Source organism: Elephas maximus, chromosome 9 (genome assembly GCF_024166365.1).
Source record: "Elephas maximus indicus isolate mEleMax1 chromosome 9, mEleMax1 primary haplotype, whole genome shotgun sequence".
Taxonomy (NCBI): Eukaryota; Metazoa; Chordata; class Mammalia; order Proboscidea; family Elephantidae; genus Elephas; species Elephas maximus.
The window spans coordinates 42,822,191-42,849,713 of NC_064827.1; the positions used below are offsets into that span (position 1 = coordinate 42,822,191).

A 27,523-nucleotide genomic window follows, 5' to 3' on the forward strand; every position below is an offset into this window, starting at 1 on the left:
CTCAGACTTAGCACAGCAGTCTGTGTTTCATTATTCTCCATCTACACACATTCTGACATCATCTTTGTATGAAAACATAAAAGTAAGGACTTCAAAAGTTTAAAAAGCATGGCAAGAGTAGAACACTTACCCGTTCCCTCATCTGTACCGTTCTGAGCAGCTTCCCAAACTACTGGTTTTGTCCCACATCCAACTGTGGATGGAGAATCTGAATAGTCCGCAGGATTAAATGTCCTGGGAGTTGAAACAGATAAAGAAAAAGGCAAATGAAGCAAGCAGCAAAGCCACCAAATTGACTATACATGATCCTCCCTCAAACAAGTTCCGTTCCTTCTAACTGCCCCCGTAAAAGACTTCGCCCTTGGTCCCCTGTTTAGTTATAGCTAATTCATCCGACAGTCGGGATACAAAAATCTGAGGTTGCCTAGGTATCCTACACACACCCTTGTATGATGGTTCTGTCTCCCTAATACAATGTCCTCTGCATTCTAAGGAAGGTGTTAAGACCTGAAGTCATTGTAGGCAGAACAAGAGCTCTAATGGAAAGCCCCTGGAAACCAAGGCCAGGTTGAAGAAGAAAACAAGTTTCTTTCTTCCCAAATCAAAATCCAATTTTGGCTTTGAACCTTTACCACAGAATTATATGCTCTTTTTTTTTTTTTCCTAGGAAGGAGTCCCTAGACGGTGCAAACGGTTAATGTGATTGGCTGCTAATCAAAAGGCTGGAGGTTCCAGAGATGCCATGGAGGAAAGGCCTGGCAATCTACTTCCCAAAAAATCAGCCATTAAAAACTCTAAGAATCACAGTTGTACTCTGACACACATGGAGTGGGCATGAGTTATTTTTTGGGCAACTGGTTATTTTTTGTGTGTAGAAACGCTGGGTATAGATAAAAGGAAAATATTTTGTTCGACACCTCTCCATTTTCTCTTCATTAAAATCGTACACTGAAAACATGTAAGGAATCATGATTCAGAGGTTTAACAAGGATCAAAACAAATACTATCTTTAAAATTTTCACAAATGAGTAATTTTGAGAGCAAACTAAAAAATGCACAAAACAGTTGAAAGCTTAATGGGCTAGGCTTACATGTTTAAGTGTTCCTGTCAGCTTGCTTCCTGTGTTCTAATCTATCCTTTTTTCACAGGAAGCTCAGGCAGAAATCAGAGATGGCAAGCGGCATGACCACCTCTAGAAGGCACTGGCCCCAGTGGTGCTGCCCTGGGGCTATGGAGAGACAAAGGGCTCTTCCTAGAGCCAATTCCCTTCCTTACTTGCCCTCCATCCACACATGATGTCCACAAGATGTTGAAGAACTTAACTTTTCTAAAAATTCAGTGGGAACTAATGTGTTTAGAAGTGGCATAAAATGAAAGAACACTCAAAAATAATGAAGAAGCTGCTGATTAAATCTATTTATTGATAGTATGCACATTCTTCACTACTTGGATTCAGTGGAGTACTCATCACTTTCACATAAACCCACTGCCGTTGAGTCGATTCCGACTAACTGCAATCCTATAGGACAGAGTAGAACTACCCCACATGGTTTCTAAGGAGCACCTGGTGGATTTGAACTGCCGACCTTTTGGTTAGTAGTTGTAGTTCTTAACTACTACGTCACCAGGGTTTCCACTTTTACCTAAGTATTGCATTTACTTAGTATTCAAAGAGAATTGGGTTCTCAACTGGAGTAAGGGTGCCCCTCAGGGAGAATTCTGCAATGTCTGGTGACATTTTTGATTGTTACAAAGTGGTGGTGTAGGGTGGGTAGCGGAATGTGGTGGGTGCTACTGGCATCTAGTGGGCAGAAAGTAGGAATGTTGCCAAACATCTTACAGTGCACAGGATACCTCCTGCCTCCAACAAAGAATTATCCAATCAAAAATGTCCAGATGCCAAGGCTGAGAAACTCTGCTCTAATGTCTACTGAAATATCAATTTTATTTATACTATTTCACTTGTCAGTAAGCTCTTTTTAAGTATAGACAACACTCAAGTCACCAGAATAAATAAACTGGGTACAGGATAGAGAAGAAGGAACCAGAGTATTAACTCGAAAAGGCAAACTACAAACGTAGGATGGTGTGACTTACCCCATTCCTTGAGTAGAGAACCTTCCAGCCCCTCTCCCTCTGCCACGTCCAAATCCTTTCAGAAGAAACAAGCGAATATAGCCTAAATTAATATTTATGCTCTACACTGTTGGAGCCCTGGTGGCACAGTGGTTAACAGCTACAGCACCACTAACCAAAGGGTGGGCAGTTCAAATTCACCAGCCGCTCCTTGGAAACACTATGGGGCAGTTATACTCTGTGCTATAGGGTCGCTATGAGTGGGAATCGACTTGACAGCAACAGGTTTGGTTTTCTGTTTTCTACACTACTGTACTTCTACCAATTTCATCTCATACTCCCTTATTGAAACAATACTGTCATTGTTTCCAACCGTACCAACATTCTCATCCAGTGCACACCACCTGCTGACACAAGTACCTAACCACTTACTGACTCCCAAATATAGGACAGCATCTAATTCTGCTTATAGAATATTTGTGGTATGTTGCACCTTAACACAGTCAGGTTATTTTACAAAACAGTGTAGGTCTTTTAAAATCAGCTAGTGCAAACACATGACATAAGCCTTTTCAATAAAATAAGAACCAGAAAGAGAAAACTTCTCAGTAAGCTACAGGCAGTGTTAACTATCATTTTTAACACTAGCACTGTGATCAATAACCAAGATGGCAGCAAGCCTAAGACAGGGACAAAAGCAGATGTAGGGGCTGAGAGCGAAAAGGGAGCTCCTGTGGCTCCAGAGATGCCCGTTTATACGGAACAGACATATATAAATCAGGAACTTCCCATCCTTTACAAAACTTTAAGAACAAATTCTCATTTTACTATTCTAAACAGCTACCTCTAGGCACAGATTCACTCATGAGATTATCATTGTTTTTCCTCATTTTTATAGAACCAAGGTTTTCCAGTTAAACCACTATGACTTATACCTGAACATGAACCCCATCTAAGAAGAAAGCTTTCAGTCAACAGATTTTGGCAAGAATACAATCCAAATTTAGGAATAAGACAATTTAATCTTAAAATTTATTTATTTTTTTATTGTGCTTCAGGTAAAAGTTTACAGAGCAAATTAGCTTCTCATTAGGCAATTAATACACACATTGTTTTGTGACACTGCTGCTTGTATACCATCTTTCACTTATTTACATGGCATAAAAATAAGTGTCTACCATGTAATCTAATCTTCAGGCTGAGAATGACATTTCTAATACATAAATGCACTCTGCTATAGCGCAGGAAAAAGATGAGGTTACACCATAAAGTTCATAGGAAAAGTATTTCAACGCCTTTGTTCTGCATTAAACATATTCAACACAAAGTTGAATAAAACAATGAATAAAAATGGTGAAATACGTTAAATTTTATATTATCTTGGAGTCCTAAATATACCAGGACCAAAGGAAAAATATGGGTTAATTTACTTTAAAAAAAAAAAAAAATTATATATATATATATATACATACACACACACTCAGAAATATAAATAGACAAAAGATGGGAGAAGATATGATAGGAAATAAAGGTCTATGACATCCAGCCCAAAAACCCACTGCCGTCAAGTCAATTCCAACTCATAGTGACCCTAGAGGACAGAGTAGAACTGCTCTGCAGAGTTTCCAAGGAGCGCCTGGCGGATTCAAACTGCTGACCTTTTGGTTAGCAGCTGTAGCACTTAACCACTACGCCATCAGGGTTTCTGCCTATGACATATAAAGTCTAAAATATCTGAGGCAAGAACCTCTAAAATTACTTATTTTTTAAAAAAATGCACTGATGTAGACTGCAAAAAATACCATCAGAATAATAGCAATTTAAACACTATTCTCCACGTGACAATTAATTCCTTTCTGCTTATCTTTTTGCTGCTTTTCAGAATACTAGTTTAAAGAACACAATTTCAGCTGCTCCTTGCCCTGTGATCATCACACACATGGCTGGTCTCAATACAGGCCCACACCTTGCAGTTGATTTTTAAAACCTTGGAGCTACGCCTCAGGAAGGTCCTAGGAAAAGTCCATCAGGACTGCCAGCAGCCGGCAGCTAGCAATCCCTTTCACCACGGACAAACTATCAAAGGGCCTGCTGGCAAACATACTTAACCGACTTTCTAATAATTAGCCTTAACCCAAATCCTTACTTTCAACTCCGACAGCCAAAAATCTATGAAAGATACACCAAATAGAAAGATTTTCCAAGTAGTTCACCTTGAATCTGGCTCCTCTCCACACTTGTGAAAACTTGCTATCTAATGAGGCCAGCTGATCGAATGAAGAACAAATTCAAAGAAGCCATTTGGTCTGTCTAGCTAGTTTTATATAAAGTTATTTTGAAAGATTTTGACCCATAAGTTCCTGTTTTTTCACCTAGATAATTCAAATGGACCGTATTTTTTTTTATTGCATTCTGTTCCTATTCACTGTTAAATTTACCAGTATATTTATCATACAGTCCAGAAAAGAAGATGAAAAAGTCAAGTAAAGCAAAAACCCCTTGCATAATTAATCTGTAACATTTATAAAGAAGAGAAGCTATATGAGATTTTACTTACTTAAGTTTTATCTTGGTTTTCTCTACCTAAATAAAACCAAAGTAAACATACCAATTCTACCTCAGAGTAATAACTCTACCCAACCCACCTATACTCATGTTCATTGGCTGTTTCTAGAATGTGTTTTTATAACAACCCATTTGTTCAGTTTATAACACTGGTCTGCCTTTAATCTTTAAAAATGTCCTAAGCAACCACTCTGAAAGAGCAAACTGAAGAGTTCAATATGGCAGTGGCTGGCAACTGAGTCATGAAGATTTGACCATTTCTCTAGGCCTATTAAGGCTGGCAGAAGCATCTCAAGGATCAAAAACCCTGGAATAGAAAAACCTTTCCATGATAAGACACCACTGTTCGTACACACTCCCAGAATCTTGAAACAAAGATGATATTTCAAACAACTGACGTAAGAGATAAGGATTTTCACAGCAATGATCTTCTAACTGGCATAGGGAAGTAAGGATTAATCAGGTACGTAATACTGGTACTATACGTTGACTGCAATGTCCAGTGGGACACAGTAAAATTCAGTGGCCTATAAGGTCATTCGGTTCATCTTGTTACCTTCTGTCTTCTTTCTCTCCCAAGGTGTGCACTTTTGGGTCTAAAGTCTAAAACCCCAGGAGTATGCATGCCATTAGTCTTATCATTTAGTATTTTTCTATCATTACTATGACAATGGAAAATCAGAAATTTTCTTTTTAAAAACTTAATTCTAAATATATACAATATTAGGAAGTTTCAGCTCCTGGAACACAGAATTATACTTAGTTTTAACTAATTATTCCATGGCATTAAAGTTCTTTGTCATAAATCTTAGGGACTTTTTATATGGTCTTCAGCTTAACCTCAGGATTAAATCAGTATCATTCAAGAATAATTCCAGCCAAGTAGTAGGAACTTAATAAATATCAGCTAAATTCCACATTTCACACACAATATTATTTTGGTGGCTGAGTACCTTTTAACTGTCAATATAAAGTTTCAAAGGTTTTCATCCCAACTGTTACTTCAGCTTCCAAAAAGCAAAGACCAGGGCATTGTGGACAGCCCTGCACAACCAACACTGTATTTTTACACAAATAACAAATACCTTTTTTCTACGTTTGTTTGTCAACCGTACCCCCATGAGGTATTTTCATTAAGTGTGTTATATAAAAATACCTTGTGGGAGGAGGGAGCAGGTGGTAAACAAGCATAGAAGGGGCACTTTATTTGGTTAGAAATATAGTACTGTCATCCCCTAAAGAGGCTGCTGTTTTCTTACAAAAACACACAACTCACCAGATACTTTTCCACAAACTTTAAATGAGTTCACGAAAAAGGATTTGTTACAAGTGTTGCTCCCCTGAACATAAGACATGCTTTCAGAAATGGTATAGGAAAAATAAGCATACATAGAAAACTTAATTTTACTCCAATATCTGAAGTTCACACTTCTTGTATTATATAACATTCTCTCATATATATATAGCATCCATGATTTGAGGTAATACAAAGATTATGAATATAATAAAAAAAATTATAGGTTTGCCTATTAAATTCATGCTGTTCCATAATATCTTGAAGTCAATTATAAGAAGATATGGAATGAAGCAGGAGAAAAGTGGAATGTAAACCTCAAATTCTAGTAAAAAGACCAGACTTAATGGTCTGACTGAGGCTAGAGGGACCCCAGAGGTCATGGCCGCTGGACTGTTAGCCCAAAACTAAAATCATTCCCAAAGCCAACTCTTCAAAGATTAGACTGAACTACAAGACATAAAATTATACTGGCGAGGAGTATGCTTCTTAGCTCAAGTAGACACAAGACTAAGTGGGCAGCTCCTGTCTGGAGGCGAGATGAGAAGGCAGAGGGGGACAGGAGCTGGGTGAATGGACACGGGAAATACAGGGTGGAGAGAAGGAGTATGCTGTCACATGGTAAAGAGGACAACTAGGGTTGAATAACAATGTGTATATTAAGTTTTTGTATGAGAAACTGATCTGAATTGTAAACTTTCACTTAAAGCACAATGAAAATAAATAAGAAGATAAGGCAAAAACTGAGGTAGAGGGTGAACTACTGAAAATTTAGCATGTATTAAACAGCAAATGTGAATTAGTGTTGAGTGGAGCTGAGGTGACAAACTACTACTCTCCAAAAGCCTGTTTAAATATACTTAAATATAGGTACTATGATATAGAAATTACACCTCAATAAAGTATACTAATATGTGTGCGTTTTTGTTGATTTATTTAAAAAGAGACTGAATGAGACATAAAAGATCAATTCAAAAAGAGAAAGAACTCATAAGAATGGTCAAAAATCAAACAACAAATGCAATGGGGACTTTAAAGAACATTTTTAAAGTACATACTTTAAAACATATACTTTTTAAACACATACACTTAAAAATCAGCACACTACCCAAGAGATTAACAAATAACTTGGAAAGGGATAGAACAGTCAACTGTTTTAAGGCTAATTCAAAAGTGAGTAAATTAAGACATCGAATGACTTATAACCAAATTTCTGGAGTTACATAAAACAAATAACACTTGTCCTTTAACTATGAAAGTGAAGAAGAACATGTACAACTGTACCACTGTGCACTTACTATCAAACTGTACTTTACCAATATCCACTAAATAAAATAACTGGGTTTTTGGCACATTGGACACTAAATGTTTTTTCTCCCATGCCCCATGCAAGACTTTGAGTACTAAGATGCTCATAAAGAATTCTCCAGACAAATCACACATGAAAAGATAGCTGTTTTTTGCTAAAAGACAAACTACTACCCTTCAATAGCCCGTTTAAATATACTTAAACATGGGTGCTATGATATATAAATTACACCTCAATAAAGTATACAAATATGTGTGTGTTGTTGATTTATTAAAAAAAAAGACTGAATGAGACATAAAGGATCAGTCCAAGTCCTATATACGCTACTTTAAATCCTTTCTTAAAAGTTAACATACCTGAATGATGGATTTTAAAGCTAGCCAGTATCATTTCTTTATAGGTTTTTATTTGGTTTGGTGCTTAACATATTAACACCTTTCAATCCACAGAGTCTCTCAAAAGCTATTCAATAGTTACAATTCCCTTGGTTTCAAGGCTATTCACTAGGTCAGCCCTCCCATCTTTTCATAATGAAAAGCTATTTACCTCGACCTCAGAGATGAACAAGAAGTTTGCAATCCTTGAAGAAAGTAGGCAGCAAGGCAGATAACCAGCCTACCACCCTCTCTAGCCAATTCTCTCTCCCTCCCTCCAACTCCGTAAGAACCCAGGTTCCAGAATAAGAAAGAACCAATGTAAAGTCAAAAGAGAAGGAGCTCACCCTGGCACTGAGCAAGTAATCTGCTCTCTTAAACCTCAGTTTTCTCATCTGTAAAATGAGAATGATAACAACCCTCAGAGAGTTACATATATGTAAACTGCTAGCAAAATGCCTGCTATACAACAAAGCACACGCAGTAAATATTAGTTGTTGTTATTTATTTCACAGAAGGAGAAACATTCCATAAAAACGTAACTTCAATGACTTAGGTAAATGCCACAGAAATTCATTTCACTAAAAGTTCTAGCAAGACTTGCTAAAGCATTCAACACCAGAGAGGCAGAGCAAAGTCCAACGCCTCCCCTGAGCAAACTACCCTTACCACAAGGAAAGCCATTTTGTACATGTTACAGCATTCTTAACTCTGAGAGACTTCATTTAAAAACTAAACTGTAACAAACAAGGTTTAGGATTATGTTAAAACCCACTGATCAATAAACTCACTAAAAATGGACAATCCACTGATTAACTTCACATTACTATAAGAAAAAAAAAGTTTAAGACATAAAATGACTTCTGATGCAACAGAGAATGCATAACACCATCATTGCCAAAAAAAGCTGAACTTGAATCTAATGCATAACGCTAACTTAATATTTACAGTAAAATTAGGGGTTAAAGGAATAAGCTAAATCACACCACAAGAAATCAGTGCAGAATGTGAAACGACATTCTACAGGACAACTGACATGGTTTTAACAACGAATCAAAGGCATGGGGAAAAAAGGAGGAGGTACAAAGGGGGACGAATGAGTGAAAAGAGAATCAAAATATGTAACAAATGCATGGATCTTGTTTGAAACCCGATTCAAATAAACCAACAATGAAAAGACATTGTTTTAAATAATAAAAAAAAACTTATGTATGGATCAAGTATTAGATGATAAAGACTTATGATTTTTTAAGGTGTGATAATGGCATTACGGTTACGTATGAAAGTGTCTATATTTTTCAGAGGTGCTTCCTGAAGTAATTAGGGTAAATACGACCCAAAAATCTTCCTTAAACTATCTCTAGAGACATGGAGGAAGGAATGGAAAGGGAAAGGAAAAAGGAAGGAGAAGTAAGTGTGACAAAAATCTTAGGTTGTTGAATATGTGAGGGTACATGGAGTTCATTTAACTAACTACTCTCTCTATTTTCCGTATGTTTGAAATTTATCACTTAAAAAAAAAAAAAAAAGGCTAGCGAAAGGATTATAGTTAACGCGTTGGACAATGCCAAACTTGTTCTGATCGTGCCTAGAAAATTAGTACATAATCTTCACTTTTTCTGACCTCTGGAAATCATTTATCTCTGGCCCGTAAATAACAGTTGAATGAACAAACAACCAAGAGAACTGGTAGTATATGTGCTACCTACATTATTTCTACCCTTATTAATATTTCTGATAAAAAAAATTGTGCCACTGTGAAATGCCCATGTGGAGAACAGCCCCAACTGCACTGAACAATGCTTCAAGCAAAACTGCATTTCATTCAGGTCACCCTCCCACTGAACTCAAAAAAGGTGTGCATATTATATTACATATCTTAATGTTATATCCTTGAGAAAATTTATTCACGACTTTAAAATCTATGAAACTACATTCCTAAAATGGCTAAATGACTTTCTTAATTGATAAATGGAAGCAGTGATCTCTACCAGGGAACATTTTGAAGGGGAGGAGGGAATCAAGGAGCTAATAATTTCAGTTTTAAGACTGGTATCACATATATGAGTAAAACACATCTGTCAAAGCCCAATACAGACGAATTTGATAATGACTTTTGGTCACAGAGCTTCAAGTTTTACGTTATGGATATAAAGGACTTTCTCAGCTCATCTGAAAACAACCAACAGGTTTCCTCAAAACTACTTAATCCCAACAGTTCATTCATAGGCATCAGTAAACAAATCAGGAGATTTCATAAGATCGACCATTCTTTCAAAGGGCACTGTCATTTCTATTCAGAATCCAGTAAAGCCTGCTTTCTTCTCTCAGATCACAAGCACTTACTTCCCCCTTACTGGGCTTACCTCTACCATGGGCTCGTTTGCCACGATCTGAAGACTTGTCCCCTTGATTGCAATTGATTCCATTCTCTTCGCCCATAACTAAGAAAAAAAGAGCAGAAAAGGCTACTTTCCTTTTCTAAACCTCTTGTATATGATGATTCCTGACAACTATTAAAAGTAGGAACAAAAATACAAGACTTTTAAAAAGGCTACAACGCAACCCAAGGGCTCAGAAAACTAAAAAACAAAATGGCTCAAAAAACTGAATGACAGGACTTCTTTTTAATTCACAGGTGAAACTTCTGAAAGGAAATTAAAATAGTAACATACTGCTTTTTCTTTCTTCTGTTTGGGCTCGCCCTCACCTAAAGTAAGTCTGCTTCAAAAAACCACCTTTGCTACGCAGCTATGCAATACACCACAAAATTTGCTCAAATTATGTTCAGTTCAAAGCCTAGGAAGGAACAGAAAAACACAGTAGCAATACCAAGGAAATACTGAATCCTTGGAAAAAATAAAGTGTTAGACACAAGCTTTTCTAGGATGCAATTCAGAATATGCCAACACACATTCTTCTCTTCTCAACCCCATATTGGCATTAATAATTCTCTGTAGTATGGCAGCATTGTAACAGATGTTGGCATGGCTTGCTCCCCTCTCCTCTTCTAGGGCTTAAGACAAACGAGTTCTCAGCGAGGACTTTCCTCGGTCCCTCCATTTAAATTTGCCATACCCCTTCCCATAATTCCTATCTCTTTGTGCTTTTGTTTTTCCCCATAGCACTTAACACCATTAAAGTATTATATATCTTACTTCTCTATTAAAAGAGAAGTCTTAGGAGGGCACAGATTTTTATCTGTTTTATTCATTGCTGCATTTCCAACGCCCATAAGAATACCTGCTAAATGGTAGGTACCTCAATAAATACCAGTGGAATAAATGAGCTAGCATAAGTCTCTAGGGTGATATGGTAAATACTTACATTTTATTCATTCATAATTTAACTAGTTTGGTAAGTCTGCAGAGAAGGCAGTCTTGTTTTGGTAAACGGGGTCAAAACCTAGATCTCCCTATTCAACCACTTTCCTCTTAATCTAACCCTTACCCACACCATGAGCATCTGTAAGTGAGGAAGAGAAAACAGCCTTGTCTGTCAGGGAATGAAAACCCCCTTCTGTCTTTAAAATTAGACAATGCTCTTGATTCAAAACAGAAGGCGGTCTTAAGACACAACACAATAAACTACCTATAGCCCAGTTCAGTGCTGATATGAAATTGCATCAGTAGGTTCTAATAAACTACCTAACTGTAGCTCATTCCTAAGTGTTACTAACTATGTTAAAGATTGCATTGAGGGAGTGGGTTTACTGGGCATTCACTGGCCTAGTCTTTCAGCTTTTCAATATGTTTGAAAATTTTCATTAAAAAAGTTGAAGAGAAAAGTCTGTACTTACACTCTCTGCCACGATTGCCGCCTCTTCCTTTTCGGTTGTTGTTGCTTCCACGTCCACGACTCGCTTCCCTCTCACTTCTCTTCTCTCTATTCTCCTTGTTTTCTGAACTTTCTTTCCCAAAATTCTTCTTCTTACCCCCTACAGTCTCCCATGACGTCTACCAAAGAGAAGAGCCGTCATTCAGAGTTGTCATTCAAAGTGTATACAACTGTAGAGTGTGCATGCACTTACCTTTCAAGCCTAATTACCCACAACTTGCAGCTAGCTTGCCTACCATTTTAATTTTTTCCAGATACTTCAGCTTATCACATGATAAAGACAGCAACTGTAAAGATCCTACTGCCATGTGCAGAGCAGAAATAAATTAGTTTTTAGCTGAATTGACAGCATATTATATGTCTTCCCACCATAGAGCTCTTTCCTATAAATCAAACGTCATTTTCCCAAGCTCCCACTCTACATCACTCCCTCCTACCTCAGTGGTAGACTCATGCCTACTAATGCAAAACTTAACTCGAAGACTATATATTACATAAAAATGAGGTTCTAAAAGGTCCAAGAATACTACTTTGCCTAGTCAGTAATCCAAACGAAGCACCTAAAAATATTTTTTAATGAGAGACAAATAAAATTTGGGATTCAATTTTGTTTTTTAAAACAGTACCCAAAAATTCCACCTCTAAAAAGATTCTAATGAAAAGTCATATCAATTTGAATAATCTCTTTTCCCAGTCCCTTACCTAATAATAACAATTCAAATCACAGGACATACCTACAAACTGCTCAGAATGAGACACTATACTCTTCTACATATAATAGTGAGTACATGAAAAAGTAACTAGAAACTAGTAGGCCAATTTTGGAATTTTCTAGTAATACTCTGCTTGATATTCTTATACTCACTCATAATCTACCATATTTCAAAAGGAATTTGAAGTGACTCAATCCCAGAATAAGTGCAATAAGTAAGCTTTCTTAAAAATCTTAAGGGAAAAAAATTACTAACTTTGTATATCTAAACATAAGCACTGGAAATTATTAAAATTCAAGGTCAATAGCTAAATTACTTCCAAAACAATAGAAGCCAGCTTTAAAAAGTTTTTTTCTTTTTTTTAATGGAATTTTTGGACTTATATGAATTTACCAATTAGGCATAAAATGACTACAAAAAAAATATATACAAAGTACAATAAGTAAGTTTCTGCCTCTAAGTTTCGACCAAAAAAAAAAAAAATTTTGACTAGAGATGAAAAATATCTACACCCAATAGTAGAGTCCCTAGATGGCGCAAACAGTTGGTTACGGCTCGACTACTAAAAAAAAGGCTGGTGGTTCAAACCTACACAGAGGTGCCTCAGAAGACAGGCCTGATGATCTGTTTCTGAAAGGACACAGCCTTGAAAACCCTACGGAGCACAGTTCTACTCTGCTACACATGAGGTCGCCATGAGTCGAAATTAACCCAGCAAGTGGTTTGGCTTTACCCCCAATATTTAAAGTATTCTCAAACAGCTCTGTTGAGCAGGTACCTATTTAACCTTCCTGGAACGCTACCTGGCAAGAAAACCCACTGCCATCAAGTCAATTCCGACTCACAGCGACCCTACAGGACAGAGTAGAACTGCCCCATAGAGTTTCCAAGGAGCACCTGGTGGATTCAAACTGTGGACCTTTTGGTTAGCAGCCGTAGCACTTAACCACTATGCCACCAGGGTTTCTAAATTTTATTAGTACACACCCTTTGACCCAGCAATTCATTTCTAGGCCTTTATTCAAAGGAAATAATCTGACAGTTGTACAAACATTTAGGTACAAGCAATCGTCAGCAGACAAAAGTAAAAAAATATGTATATCTGCCTGCTCTGGTTAAGTCCATAAAGGGAGCAGTATGTAGCCATTTAAGACAGTTAAACACATGTTCACAGAAAGAGGTCTATGATGTAAGTGAAGCAAGCTGTAAACAAACAACATATAGAATAGGACTGCGTTTTTTAGTTGAAATAGAAGCCTATGTATAGACTGGAGAAAGTGTTGGTAGCTACCTAAGTGAAAATGTTTAATTTGATTTAACTTTATCTTTCTGCACTGTTTTTTTAATTAGAGAAAACAATTACGCTTATTTACTCCAGAAAAAAGAATCCATAGTCTATGAACTTAATTTATGCTCACTAACATGAACACACAAGTCAACTGTGTAAAACAGAATTTGGTTCTCTTAGGTTAGCAAGACAAAAAAACACATTCCAGAGGTCTTGGAAAAATTATACACGGTAGGGTCAGAACAAGGGGTGTGTGTGTATGTGTGCACACACACAGACAATTTATAATGTCTTTATGCAGCCAGACCTAAAAGAATTCAATCATTATAAAAGGACAGATTTTCTATGTAAAACATCTGAGAGAGAGGGAAACATTTTACCCCATTTCATTCAGCAAAGAATACCCCTAAAGTAAGTCTTGGCTTATGATCTCTACAAAGACTAACAAGAACTTATTTGTGGAGCAAACTACGGAGAGGAACCATGAAGGGGCAATTTGTCTAAGATCATATTAAAGGCTAACGAAATTATCGCGCATTTTTCACAGTGGTATATAAGCATGCATTTAGCCTTTCAAGGTAAACGAAATAATGACAAAACATATCTAACAGAACTTCTGGCAGCCTCTGCCATCTGTATTTTGCTGTCTATAGGATAAGTCTGAAGAAACTTCAAGAGGAAAGGTCTTGCCAGGCACCACCATTTAGCATTCAGAAAAGCAGTTTTCAAGGCTACCTATTTCAAAATCAATCTCCCACTCCTTCAGCTTTGCCAGGAACTAAACAACACAAACAACATACTAAAATCTAATAGTACATTAAATGTAGGGGGGCTGATTACTTCGAAACTATTTTGTCACCTAAACAAAACAGCAATATGATGAATCAAAAAAGTTCAGTATTTATTATCATGTTCAATATTTGCCTTTGTCTGATGAAGCAGGAGAAAAGTGGGATGCAGAACTCAAATTCTAGTAAAAAGACCAGACTTAACAGGATATGCCCCCCAACTCTCTGTTAGCCCAAAACTAAAACCATTCTCAAAGCCAACTCTTCAAAGAAAGATTAGACTGGACTATAAGACGCAAAATGATGCTGGTGAGGAGTGTGCTGCTTAGCTCAAGACACATGACACTATGTGGGCAGCTCCTGTCCAGAGGCGAGATGAGAAGGCAGAGGAGGACAGGAGCTGGTTGAATGGACACAGAATATACAGGGTGGAGAGGAGTGGAGTGTGCTGTCTCGTTACGGGGAGAGCAACTAGGAGCACGTAGCAAGGTGTATATAAATTTTTGTATGAGAGACTGACTTGATTTGTAAACTTTCACTTAACGCACAATAAAAAAGAGAAAAAGAATATTTGCTTTTGTGACAGGTATTCTTAAATGAGGAAGATATTTCCTTAAAAATACCATGTACAATTCCGCTAACATCTTTTCAAAGTAATAGTTTTGTGTCAGAAGACACTGGCACAGAATAAGGTTAGCCAATAAGACAAGATGAGTTTGTCTTAATGGCTTAGCTTAAACACTTGCTCCTAGCAACCCTGCAGTGTTTAGCCCCACTCCAATTAATTACATCCCAGCCAGGAGAAGATGCTCCTTGCAGCTGGTCAGCCACAGGTGTTGTAAACAAGGACCAAGTAAGACAATGGCAAACAATATGACAGAAAAGATGCACCAACGATGATCCTAAACAAAGCAGGGTCTCAGAAGGATTTTCCCTCTGCCTCTCTGTTCTGCCCATAGGCCTCTCGCCCCCCAAAAAGCGTACAGCTTCTGTGTCTGTATTCAGTCCTGATTTGCTATTTTCTGATCTATGAAGAAAACAAGGAGTCAGACACTGGCCCCCACTATGTAATTTTTATGTTCAAGAGGTAACCAGAGACATTCTTTAGGCAACAATTCATCTTTACTTTCTAATGCACAGCCCAGAACCACCTCCTTTGGGTTCAATCCCACATGAGGAGAGGAAGTTAAATCTTAGTAAAACACAGAGAAAGAACTGTAAAGTTAAAACTCAGAAAGTCATCCACCTACCACAGAAAAAGGCAAAGGAAAGAAATCTGCTGGAGTTAAAGGAACGGCAACAGAAAACAGTGTTCTGGCTTTTCTCTACCATAAAAGAAAATAGCCCCTCCAATTAACAATTTGGAAATATTTAGTTTATTCACAGTGATTTCTTTTTATTTTTTGAAGGCAGTTAAGATCGCCAGTTCACTTTGAAAATAACGGAGAGTCGGTCTATGTTGTAGCCATAAGCAAGGAAGTAAAGTTCCCATTATTTTATAAAACTCAGAAAATATATGCCTAAATGTCAGCAAACAAAAATTATCCAAAATTAATTAATCACTTTATTAAATGATGTATTTCCCTAACCAATTCACACATTTGTTGGTGAGTAAGTGTCAACCAGTGTTCTCCAGCATAGAATTTTACCCACAGGTACTGTTCTACTCAAATAGTAAAATATTTTTTCCAATTATCTAACCTTTATACAAACAAAATTCATTTTGCTTTTTTGACATCAAATGAAGATATTCATTTTAGTTTTCAGCTTCTCATGACAGTTCATTTTTACAAAGCCTATTCCTAATACAACCTGTCCCTAAAAATGAGAACCTCATTAAACCGGATCACTGACAAAGAAGGCATTTTTGTTGTGCTCATCTTTGTAATCCTTTTTAGTTGAATCATTATTTGTTTTGATCTGTTCTGTGATGGTCTCCTCAATCTCAAAATACAGGGTGTAACCTCCACACAGAAATCAAAAAGATTAAGACTGCCTGGTGTGGCTTTAGTTGCACCGTTCCTAAAAATCAAGCGGATGAGCTCCAGTGAGCTACACATTCCCCAAACTTTACCAAGTTTAAAAAAAACTTTTTCTATTTTATAAATATGTATCTGTCAAACTGTCATGAGGATGCGTCTGTATAATATTCACACATAAGCAAATAGATGTACCAGCAAATCCTGGTTTTCTGTTAGTCTAAAGATATAAGGAGTGGTCAGAGGTGATGACTGAGATAAAGAAACATGAGCAGTGGAGCCAAGAGAAATTTTTCAGGTGGTGAAAATGTCCACAGGCCCATAGAATTTTGGAAACTGTGTAAAACTGGAGTAGATGACCAAGTTCTCTTTCAAGTCTTCAGATTCTATGACTTCATGAAGAAGCCATACGTAACAAGAACAGTCATTTCAGGTTAGTGTTGTTTCTGGAACTTAAAACAAATATAGAATGGTACCCATTTATAATGTCCTCCACCCCCACCCACAACCAAGGTGAAGCTGAAGATGTGATCTGGAATTGGAGACAAATCTGAGCACTACAAATCAATTAATAATAATTATTATTAATACTTACTGTATCTGAATTCCCTTCCAGCAATATATTGATAGCTTTGTTCACATCTCCATTACAGTCATGTAGGGCCACTATGCATTCATCCTGATTTTTTCCTGTCACTTCCATAAGCTGTTGAAATTATCAGAAAATTGTTACAGTGAGCCAAAAACACTACTAGATATTAATTTCAATATTCTTCTACATAAAGACAGAAATTATGCAATCCTATACGAAAGATGTCCTCTTCCAGATTTTGAGCTTAACAGTCCAAGAACAAGTTTACTCGTTTGTGTGTGTGTGTGTGTGTGTGTGTGTGTGTGTGTCGCCATGCCATGTCCTTTTATAAGTACTGGCAGAGTCAAACTACAAATCAACCCTCCTCCAAGCTGACCAATTATCAGATTTATTAATCAGCAGCACACACACAAATATTTGTTCATATGCTCAACACTCCCAGACCACCCAAGATCAGACAGTTGACTGCTCAAACTTAATTCAATAGCAGGGGGACTCCCAAACTTCTGAACTACTCAAGTATTAGATGGGATTACATGTTTCCCATACCAACAACCATGAGGATGATACAGGACTGAATAACATTTTGTTTTGTTATATGTAAGGTCGCCATGAGTCGGAGTCAACCCCACATCAAGTAACAACAACATGTATCTCCCAAAGACCAAGTATGACTACGTGGCCACCCTTCATAGAACATTCCATCCAACTGTTTCGTACAAGATCAGCATTCTCTACCTGGACTGTCACTGCTTGAATTAGAACACTTCATAGACATACAAAGTTTTAACACCCTGAAGTCTCACAAGTGGAATTCCGCAGCTGTCACAAAACTCACTCTTGGACGTACTGTTCTCTCAAGTTTCAACAGGGTGCTATGTTTTAAGTAATCAAAGAAATTTCCTCAGCTCATTCCCTTTAACAAAGAAGGCTAAACTAAATATTTTCATCACTGGGAACAATCATAGATTAGGTACAATTAGGTTTCTCAAGTGTCAGTGAACAAATCTATGATTTAAGTATCTGTTGTGTTTCAGTTACGTTTAACCATTTTAATACCTACTAGCTGCAGTTCAAAATAGCTTAAGCCCGACATTTCACAAAGCTAATAAAAAAGCCCGTGTAGAACCCAGTTCTTTGCACTATACCATTCTGCATCCCTGTTTTCTTCTATCCATTCTTTTAGGCAGCAGAAGTTCTGCAGTCTTTAGTCATCTACTAAAAATGTCAGATTGTTATCAATAATCTGTATTAATTGAATACCTGCTACATATGACTGTTAAAGTGAACAGTCAACATCAAAACTCCCCCAGTAATAGGATTACTAAGAGACAGACCTCAAGCCAGAACTCAAAACTTTGAACTTATGGTCCGATGCTCTCTTCTTTATATATCTGCTATGCTATTCAGGGAAGAAGCAACAAAATTTGTAGACGTATGTCTCAAAATCTAAGTAGGTCTCATATGTAGACGTATGTCTCAAAACGTAAGTACAGAATACATTCTATAATTTTTAGTAAATCCTTTGTGGCCTTCCAAAAAAATTACCGTTAGCCTGCTTTCAGCAACTATAGGCAAGAACAAAAGAGTCTACATAGTAAGGGGCTAAATGTCCACTTTGGGACATTCACTCCAGGGAACAATTACTGGAAGACACATACCAAAGCTTGGAAAGCCTGGCTTTAAGACAGGGGTCATACCTTGTTTTTTAGAATCTTGAATGGAAAGGAAGTCTTATCGGGAAGGGAGCTGAAATTAAGATTAAGATACCAAGAAAACCACTCATTTAAGTTTTATATAAATACATTTCACTAAAACTTAATGTTATACCTTTCTAACTAGAGTTTGGAATCACACCCATGTTTGAAAAGGCAATTCGACTCTTTCCTAACATTAAACTAAGAAAGTGCCAAATCTACTTTCTGTACACAGGTGTAGAAAATGTCAATGTGCTTTCACAAATGTCTAGCCCAGTATTCACATGCAAACCCTAGTAACTCAGAAAGATCCTACTGCCAAGAGGATGAACATAATCAATTCCTTCATTCTGGCCACCTAAAACAGTACTTAATCACAAGTCCAATATTCAATACAAAGATATGAGTTAAGACTAAACAAGAAGCATGCTTTAAAACTAACATCTCAGCTGAAATTCTTAAGCACAATAAGAACAGATTACAAAATGACAGTTATCCTTTGCCAGAAACATACCTGTTTAACTTTAACTTCAAAGTCTGAATCATTCTTATCAAAGATCACCTGAGCGAGACGCATCTGTTCAGCTGTTGCCTGGAAAGCACATAAAATTGTTCATGATTTGAGCACCAAAAATGTAAGTTAGATGCCAAATACTGGTGCTAATTACAGCACTACAATAATAGAAATACTGCTTAACTAAAACAAAAGAGCCTTGAATTTTGGCCTCTCGAATGTATACAACTTGTTCTCATAAGATAAATAAGCATCAAATTAAATAGCATAAAGGTCCCATTCCTTTGACCAACTGACTTAAAGTTATTGTTCGTCTTCACTAGCCATGTGGTTTATTTGAATTTTCTTTCCCTTAGGGAGGGGAGGGATCCAGCACAAGAAAAAGTGGAAGAACAAGAAGCAGTGGAAAAAGTTGCCTCACACTGCCTTAAAACCAGCTTAACCAGCAAATCTCTGTCAATTCTAAAAAGGTATCCTGGTCCGATCTGATAAGAAAAAGATGTATTTAGTTGAATAAAAATCATTTTAAAAGTTACTCTTTTGTGGAGTAAGTTAATAGTAATGTACCAATTTGGTTTCTTAGTTTTGACTAACATACCATGATTATGTAGGATGTTAACAGGGAAACCAGGTGAAGGATATACAGGAACTCTCTGTACTATCTGTGCAACTTTTCTGTAAATCTAAAATTACTCCAAAATAGTTTATTTAAAAAAGAAGGTAATTCTTATTAGCTAAAGTCTATATTAACTCCCAAAGTAAATACAGTTTATACCAAAAATACAATAAAATGTTTTAAAAAAGGAAAAATAAAAAACTAAACCACTTAAAACTACTGAATGACCTTGGAGGAAAAAGCACAAGAATTAATGAACAGCTTTTCTTCTCAGCTTTTAATACATGTTCCATTTTAAATGATCTCAAACAAAACAAGGGAAAGGGGTTTCTTGGCAATTTTAGCTTTATGAGACTGCTTCTCACAAGGGCTTTCCAGTACACATGGGCGGCCTGCTTTTGCCTGCTCTGTCCAGTCGAATGGCCAGTCCCTTTGTCCCAGCCTGTGCCTACTGTGACCTCAGCTTAACTGCTGTAATGCTACTACATTATAGCCAGAATGACATTTGCACAGAAGCTCAGTGTCCACATTTACTGCTGATTTTACCTTAATCCTATCCAATATAAGGGACTGACTTACACTCTCACTATCCCTAACTGCACCTCTACAATCACTTCCCTGACCGATAACAAACTGAGTAAAGGACCAAAGGCTTGAAGTAACCAGGTGAGGTAAAAGGGAAAACCAAAAAGGCAAGATGAGCTCTGGAAAGATGGCACCCTGCATTATACATTTAGGTTTTGGGTAATGGCAACCCTTTGTGAATGAAAGTAGACTGTTGATGACCCTGGTGTAAAAAGCCTACATAAATAATTTGCCCGTTTTCCCTGATATCAATGCCTTCCATTCCTTGACCCTCAAACCTAAAAAATGTGCCTTATTCATTATCCAGCAAATATATTCAGCCTTGTTCCAGACGAAGCAGAGGGAGCAATGGAGTTGGGACACACCGTTTTGTACCCACCACAGTAAAGATGCGTTCAAACAAGAATTATCAATGAATGCTAATTCTAAGGGGAAAAGTTTCACAAGGACTAGGAGATCTGCACATGGTCTCAAAGTGTCTCTCCAACGGCTGCTTGTTAGTTGTTAAAAGAAACAGTAACTATACATTAGAGAAAATGGACAAAACTTTGACTGAGAGATGAAAATAAACATGACCAATGGGGGATAGATGAACATCATGTACCTCTAAACGTGGTACTCAATATCACTTACAAAGTAGTTCAACAGGAAATCTACAACCTGAATCTAATCATCAGCAAACATCAAAAAACTCAAATTAAAGAACAGCCTATAAAAAACTGACCTGTATTTCCTCAAAACTGCCAATATTATAGAAGATAAAAGCTGAAAAACTGATTAAGATTAAAGGAGAGTGAAGAAACATGTCAACTAAATGCCTTATGTGATGATTCTGTATTGGAAGGGGAAGGCGTGCTGTGAAGAACATTATTGGGGTAACTAACACTACTGCTCTAATAGACAAATTAGAATATGAACTACAGAGAACATTATAGCAATATTAACCTTACTAAATTTGAGAGGTGAACTGTAGCTATATAAACGAACATCCTTGTTCTTAGGAAATACACACTTAAGTAGTAAAGGGTAAAAGGCAGAATGCATGTAACCTACTCTCAGATGGTTCAGAACAATAAAAAATGTATGCGTATGTTTGTGTGTGTATACACACAGACATAAATACATAAATACAAAGAGTATATGACTGGTTTTAAATGACACAGCAAATGTTATACGATGTTAAAAATCGGGCGAATCTGGTTAAGGGTAAATAAGAGTTCTCTGAACTCCTGCAATTTTTCAGTAAAATCAAAAACACATAAATAACAACTTACAACACAACTAGGTACAAGGTATCCCTCACAAACCTCCAGAAACAAAGAAGTGAAGACAAACCATCAACAGATAGGGGACCTGCATGGTATCTCTCTGTGCCACAGAAGGGAGAAGCAAACGTAACAGTTCTGACTAATCTAAGGAGAAGAAAATCTCAGAAAGTCAAAAGCTAATTCACTGGACAGTAAAGTGGGCCAATTTGAGAAGAGCAGTTGGAACCGCAGGGTTTTGACCACTTCAACAGTGGGCTAAGTGCAAGGGTTGCAGAAAGGTTTAAATAGGAGGAGATAGTATACTATTATAAACTCTTGAAACTAACCAGCAAGGGCTGCCTTCAACTGGAACTGCTGTGAGTAAAATTAAAATTGAACAATATAGACAGGAAGGGAAGAAAAGGGCCAGATTCAAGGAAGGGAACAGAAATGGTAAGTCTCAGAAAGAAGCCAACACAATGACATAGAAAAAATACTCTTTGAAGTTAGAAAAGCCACCCTGAACCATGCTATCTTCTGCAAGTCCGAGAAAACGAGTTTCACATAAAAATGACCAATAGACACTTGAGATTATGTTTGCATCTCCTGCCTGGAGGGGAGATGAGAGGGTGGAGGGGGTTAGAAGCTGGCGAAACGGACATAAAAAGAGAGAGTGGAGGGAGAGAGCAGGCAGTCTCATTAGGGGGAGAGTAATTGGGAGTGTGTAGCAAGGTGTATATGGGTTTTCGCGTGAGAGACTGACTGGATTTGTAAACTTTCACTTAAAGCACAATAAAAATTATTTACAAAAAAAAAATGATCAATAGAAAAATAAATGTTAAATCTCATACAAAGTTATTATAAGTGAAAAAGAATTAGAAGCAGGATAATATCCTCAAAACCAATGAAAGCACTCCAGAAAATGTGCTTAAAAAAAAACAGCAAGACTACTAAGTCTTGTTTCAAATCGACCTAAACATATTTCTAAGTTTTTCTAATTCTGACTTGATGTAAGAGAATTCAGAAAAGAATGTGAAATAAAAAAATAATAATTTCAGGAATAAAGACTCAATTAGAAGAAACAAAAAATGAACTTATTATACTGTCTGCAGCAAGGGAGAAAGAAAAAAACCAAGGACACAAGGGAAATATTGAAGGACTAATGGACCACAACTACTACAGCCTCCATCAGCCTGAGTCTAGCACAACTAGATGGTGCCCGGTTACCACCACTGAATGCCCTGACAGGGATCACAACAGAAGGTCCCAGACAGACCTGGAGAAAAATGAAGAACAAAATTCTAACTCACATACACCAAAAAAAAAAAAGACCAGATTTACTTGTCTGACAGAGATGGGAGAAACCCCAAGAGTAAGGCCCCCAGACACCCTTATAGCTCAGTAATGAAGTCACTCCCGAGGTTCACCCTTCAACCAAAGATTAGACAGTCCCATAAAACAAAATGAGACTAAATGGGCACACCTGCTCAGGGGCAAGGACAAGAAGGCAGGAGGAGATAAGAAAGCTGGAAATGGGGAACCCAAAGTCGAGAAGGTGAGAGTGTTAACATGTTGTGGGGTTGGCAAACAATGTCACAAAACAGTATTGTATTAATTGTCTAATGAGAAACTGCTGTGTAAACCTTCATCTAAAGTACAATTAAAAAAAAAAACTTATAATAGCACCTCAAGAGAAATAGAATATAAAAAGGGGAAATTTTTAAAGTAAAAGAGGAAGAGAAAAATGAACAGGCAAAAAAGAATGGAAGAAAAGAAAGACAATCCAACCTCAACTTACGGATAACAGGAATCTCTGAATAAGAAAAGTAAAGAAAGAGAACAACACAAATGCTTGAACCTAAAATTCAAGAAAAATGCTGGGAGGCAAGCAAAAAAAAAAAAAAAAAAAAGGTAAAAATACACCATACTTGGGAATATTAACCCATAACAATTCATATGAAGACATTTTCTAGTAAAAGTACTGGACTTTTAAAAGAAAACTGTCATTAGACATCAAGGCAGAAATGGAAAGAGAAGGGAAAGAAATGAGATTATCAATAAACTTGTCAAAAGCAATGCTTTGTCCAAAAGAAAGTAAAGTAACATTTAAGATACTCAAGTAAACAAAATGTGAACTTAGCATTTATAGCCAACAAAACTGACTTCATACTCAAGTATAAAGGGAACAAATTGTTGCCAACATGAAAGAAGTCAGGGAATAATATTCCCATGATCCTTTCCTGAAGAATCAACAAAAGCATCAGCTTCAGACAAACAAAATGACTAGAGACATTGTCTTAGTCATCTAGCGCTGCTGTAACAGAAATACCACAAGTGGACGCCTTTAACAAAGAGTTTATTCCCACAGAGTCCAGTAGTCTAGAAGCCTGACATTGGGGCACCAGCTCCAAGGAAAGGCTTTCTCTCTCTGTTGGCCCTGGAGGAAGGTCCTTGTGATGCATCAGGCTTCTCTTGGTCTGGGAGCATCTCAGCACAGGAACCTCAGGTCCAAGGGACACGCTCTGCTCCCGGCGCTACTTTCTTGGTGGTATGAGGTCCCCATGTCTCTCTGCTCACTTCTCTCTTTTATATCTCAAAAGAGATTGCTTCGGACACTATCTAATCTCGTATATCTCATCAATATAACTGCCACTAATCCACCTCATTTCATCATAGTGACAGGATTTACAACACATAGGGAAATCACATAAAATGGTAGATAATCACACAATACTGGGATTCATGGCCCAGCTAAGTTGACAGATATATCTGGGGGGCACAATTCAATCCATGACAGACATCAACTTAAGTACTGACGGGAACCATTAAACAAACTTATTGTAGAAGTAAACTGAAATGACCTTGGTGATAGAAACGATGCCAAAGATCACATGATAGAATTTTGCAAGACCAATGATTCACTCATTGCAAATATTTTTTTCAATATAAACAGCAACTATACAAGTGGACATCACCAAGTAGAATACAAAGGAATCAAATCAACAACATGTGTGGAAAGAGACGATGGGAGAATCTCAACTTCATCAGTCAGAACAAGGCCAGGGGCTCATACGCAAGTTGAAGGAGAAGAAAATTAAAATAAGTCCACAAGAGCCAAAGTAGGACCTTGAATATATTCCACTTGAATTTCGAGACCATCTCAAGAATAGATTTGATGCGTTGAACGCTAGTAACTAAAGAGCAGACGAGTTGTGGGAGTACATCATACATGAAGAAAGCAAAAGATCATTAAAAAGACAGGAAAGAAGGAAAAGACTAAAATGGATGTCAGAAGAGACTCAAACTTGTTTTTGAACTTAGAGTAGCTAAAGCGAACAGAAGAAATGATTACAAAATTTCGAAGGGCAGCTCAAGAAGACAAAGTATAATAACGAATTGTGCAAAGACCTGAAGTTAGAAAACCAAAAGGGAAGAACGTGCTCGGCATTTCTCAAGCTGAAAGACCTGAAGAAAAACTTTTGGGAAAATATTGAACGACGCAGAAGCATCAAAAGAAGATGGAAGGAATACACAGGGTCACCATACCAAAAAGAACTGGTCAACATTCAACCATTTCAGGAGGCAGCACATGATCAAGAACTTATGGTACTGAAGGAAGAGGTCTGAGCTGCACTGAAGGCACTGGCAAAAAACAGTCGTCCAGGAATTGACAAAATACCGATTGAAATGTTTCAACAAAAGGATGCCAACGCTGGAAGCACTCACTCATCTATGTCAAGAAATTTAGAAGACAGCTATCTGGCCAAACAACTGGAAGAGATCCAAATTTGTGCCCATTCCAAAGAAAGGTGACCCAACAGAATGTGGAAATTATCGAACAACATCATTAACATCCCACACTAGCAAAATTCTGCAGAACACAATTCAAGAATGGTTGCAGCAGAACATCAACAGGAAATTGCCAGAAATTCAAGCCAGAATCAGAAAAGGATGTAGAACAAGGGATATCACTGGTGATGGCAGTTGGATCTTGGCTGAAAACAGAGAATACCAAAAAGATGTTTATTGGTATTGGTATGTTTATGTGTTTTATTGATATGCAAAGGCATTTGACTGTGTGGTTCATAAGAAATTATGGATAACATTACCAAGAATGGGAATTCGAGAACACTTAATTGTGCTTAGGCAGAACCTGTACATAGACAAAGAGGCAGTTGTTCAAAAAGAACAAGGAAAAGTGTGGCTCAGGGTTGTAGTCCTTAACCATACTTATTCTATCTGTATGTTGAGCAAATAATCTGAGAAGGCAGACTATATAAAGAACATGGCGTCGGAGTTGGAGGAAGACTCATTAACAACCTGCATTATGCAGATGACTCAACCTTGCTTACTGAAAGTGAAAAGGACTTGAAGCACTTACTGATCAACATCCAAGATTATAGCCTTCAGGTATGGATTACACCTCAACATAAAGAAAACAAAAATCCTCATAACCGGATCAAGAAGCAACATCATGATAAATGCAGAAAATTTTGAAGTTGGCAAGGATTTCATTTTATTTGGATCCACAATCAACACCATAGAAGCAGCAGTCAGGAAATCAAAGGACACATCGCTTTGGTCAAATCTACTGCCAAAGACCTCTTTAAAGTGTTAAAAAGCAAAGATATCACTTTGAAGAGTAAAGTGCAGCTGACCCAAGCCATGGTGTTTTCAATTGCCTCATATGCATGTGAAAGCTGGACAAGGAATAAGGAAGACCACAGAAGAACTGATGCCTTTGAATTACACTGTTGGTGAAGAATACTTAATATAACATGGACTCCAAGAAGAACAAACAAATCTGTTTTGGAGAAGTACACCCAGGGTGATCATTAGAAGCAAGGATGATGAGATTTTGTCTCAAACACTTTGGACATGTTATCAAGAGGGACCAGTCCCTAGATGAGGACATCATGCTTGGTAAAGTACAGGGCCAGCAAAAAAGAGGAAGACCCTAGATGAAATGGATTGATACAGTGGATGCAACAATGAACTCAAACATAGCAATGATTATGAAGATGGCACAGGACCGGGTAGTGTTTCATTCGGTTGTACATAAGGTGGCTATGAGTCAGAACCAACTCAACAGCACCTAACAACAACCGGAATGAAAAAGAAGCCTTTTCTACTTCTCCAAGTCCAGAACTCCATATAAATGAAAACAGTACTGCAGCAGAAGAGGCGACTGGGGTAGAAATTGTGAAAACAAAACATATGGGGTGGTAGTATTAGGATCATTAGTCTTAGACTGTTATATGCACAAAGTGGGGTAAAACAAAAGAAAAATTATGGTTCTACATCTCCCGGTTCTGTGGAAACCAAAGTTTTCTGATGAAATATCAAAGAAGTAAAAACCCTGAATTTGAAGTATGAGCACGAACTCACGAGGTGTTTCACCTTTAAAAAACTATTATTTCATAGCTCTGTCCACTGAGACCTATAAACAATGACCAACCTAGCCACAATAAACATCTCCAGTGACCAGACTGAGGTCTCTAAATCAGTGCAATGACTGATTACAGGTTCAAGGTGGGAAATGTACATGGTAAGTCTGAAGTATCTTGTCACATATGCAATGGATAAACTATGAAAGATTACTAGGACCAAGTCAAAAAGAACAAGGAGCCAACTCGAGGAGATTCACACCAGCCAAAAATTAGATAATCTTAAGTTCAAAAAGGATAGTAACTAGAAATCACTGAAACCTACCAAATGTTTAGATCTACAAATTCATAACAATATTTTACAAAACACTGTTTACGTTTAGAGGATGATATGCAACCCATTATCTTTAAAATTGATAAATTACTCTTCAGAAGTGTCAAGGTCCTAAAAACAAGAAAAGACTTAAAAACTGTCATAGACCAGAAGAGACTTAAGGAGACATGACCACTAATTGGACTGGTTCCTAAAATAGAAAAAGGACATTAGTGGGAAAACTAGTGAAATCCAAATAAAGTCTATAATTTAGTTATTAAAATTGTACTAATGTTATTTATTCAATTTTGACAAATGATTATGTAAGACAGAGTGGAGCAAACTACA

General features: G+C 37.2%; 1 protein-coding gene across 10 annotated transcripts in view; it reads right to left on the reverse strand.

Moving 5' to 3' along the window:
• UBAP2 (ubiquitin associated protein 2) overlaps positions 1-27,523 on the reverse strand; it is a 132,955-nt gene that overhangs the window by 43,871 nt on the left and 61,561 nt on the right. For all 10 annotated transcript variants that reach the window (XM_049897042.1, XM_049897041.1, XM_049897040.1 and 7 more), the window contains 6 exons: positions 19,028-19,105; positions 16,820-16,930; positions 11,419-11,575; positions 9,986-10,063; positions 2,099-2,153; positions 131-234 (listed from right to left, as the gene is read on the reverse strand). In XM_049897042.1, the coding sequence (XP_049752999.1) occupies positions 131-234; positions 2,099-2,153; positions 9,986-10,063; positions 11,419-11,575; positions 16,820-16,930; positions 19,028-19,105 (583 nt within the window). The remainder of the gene's footprint in view (positions 1-130; positions 235-2,098; positions 2,154-9,985; positions 10,064-11,418; positions 11,576-16,819; positions 16,931-19,027; positions 19,106-27,523) is intronic.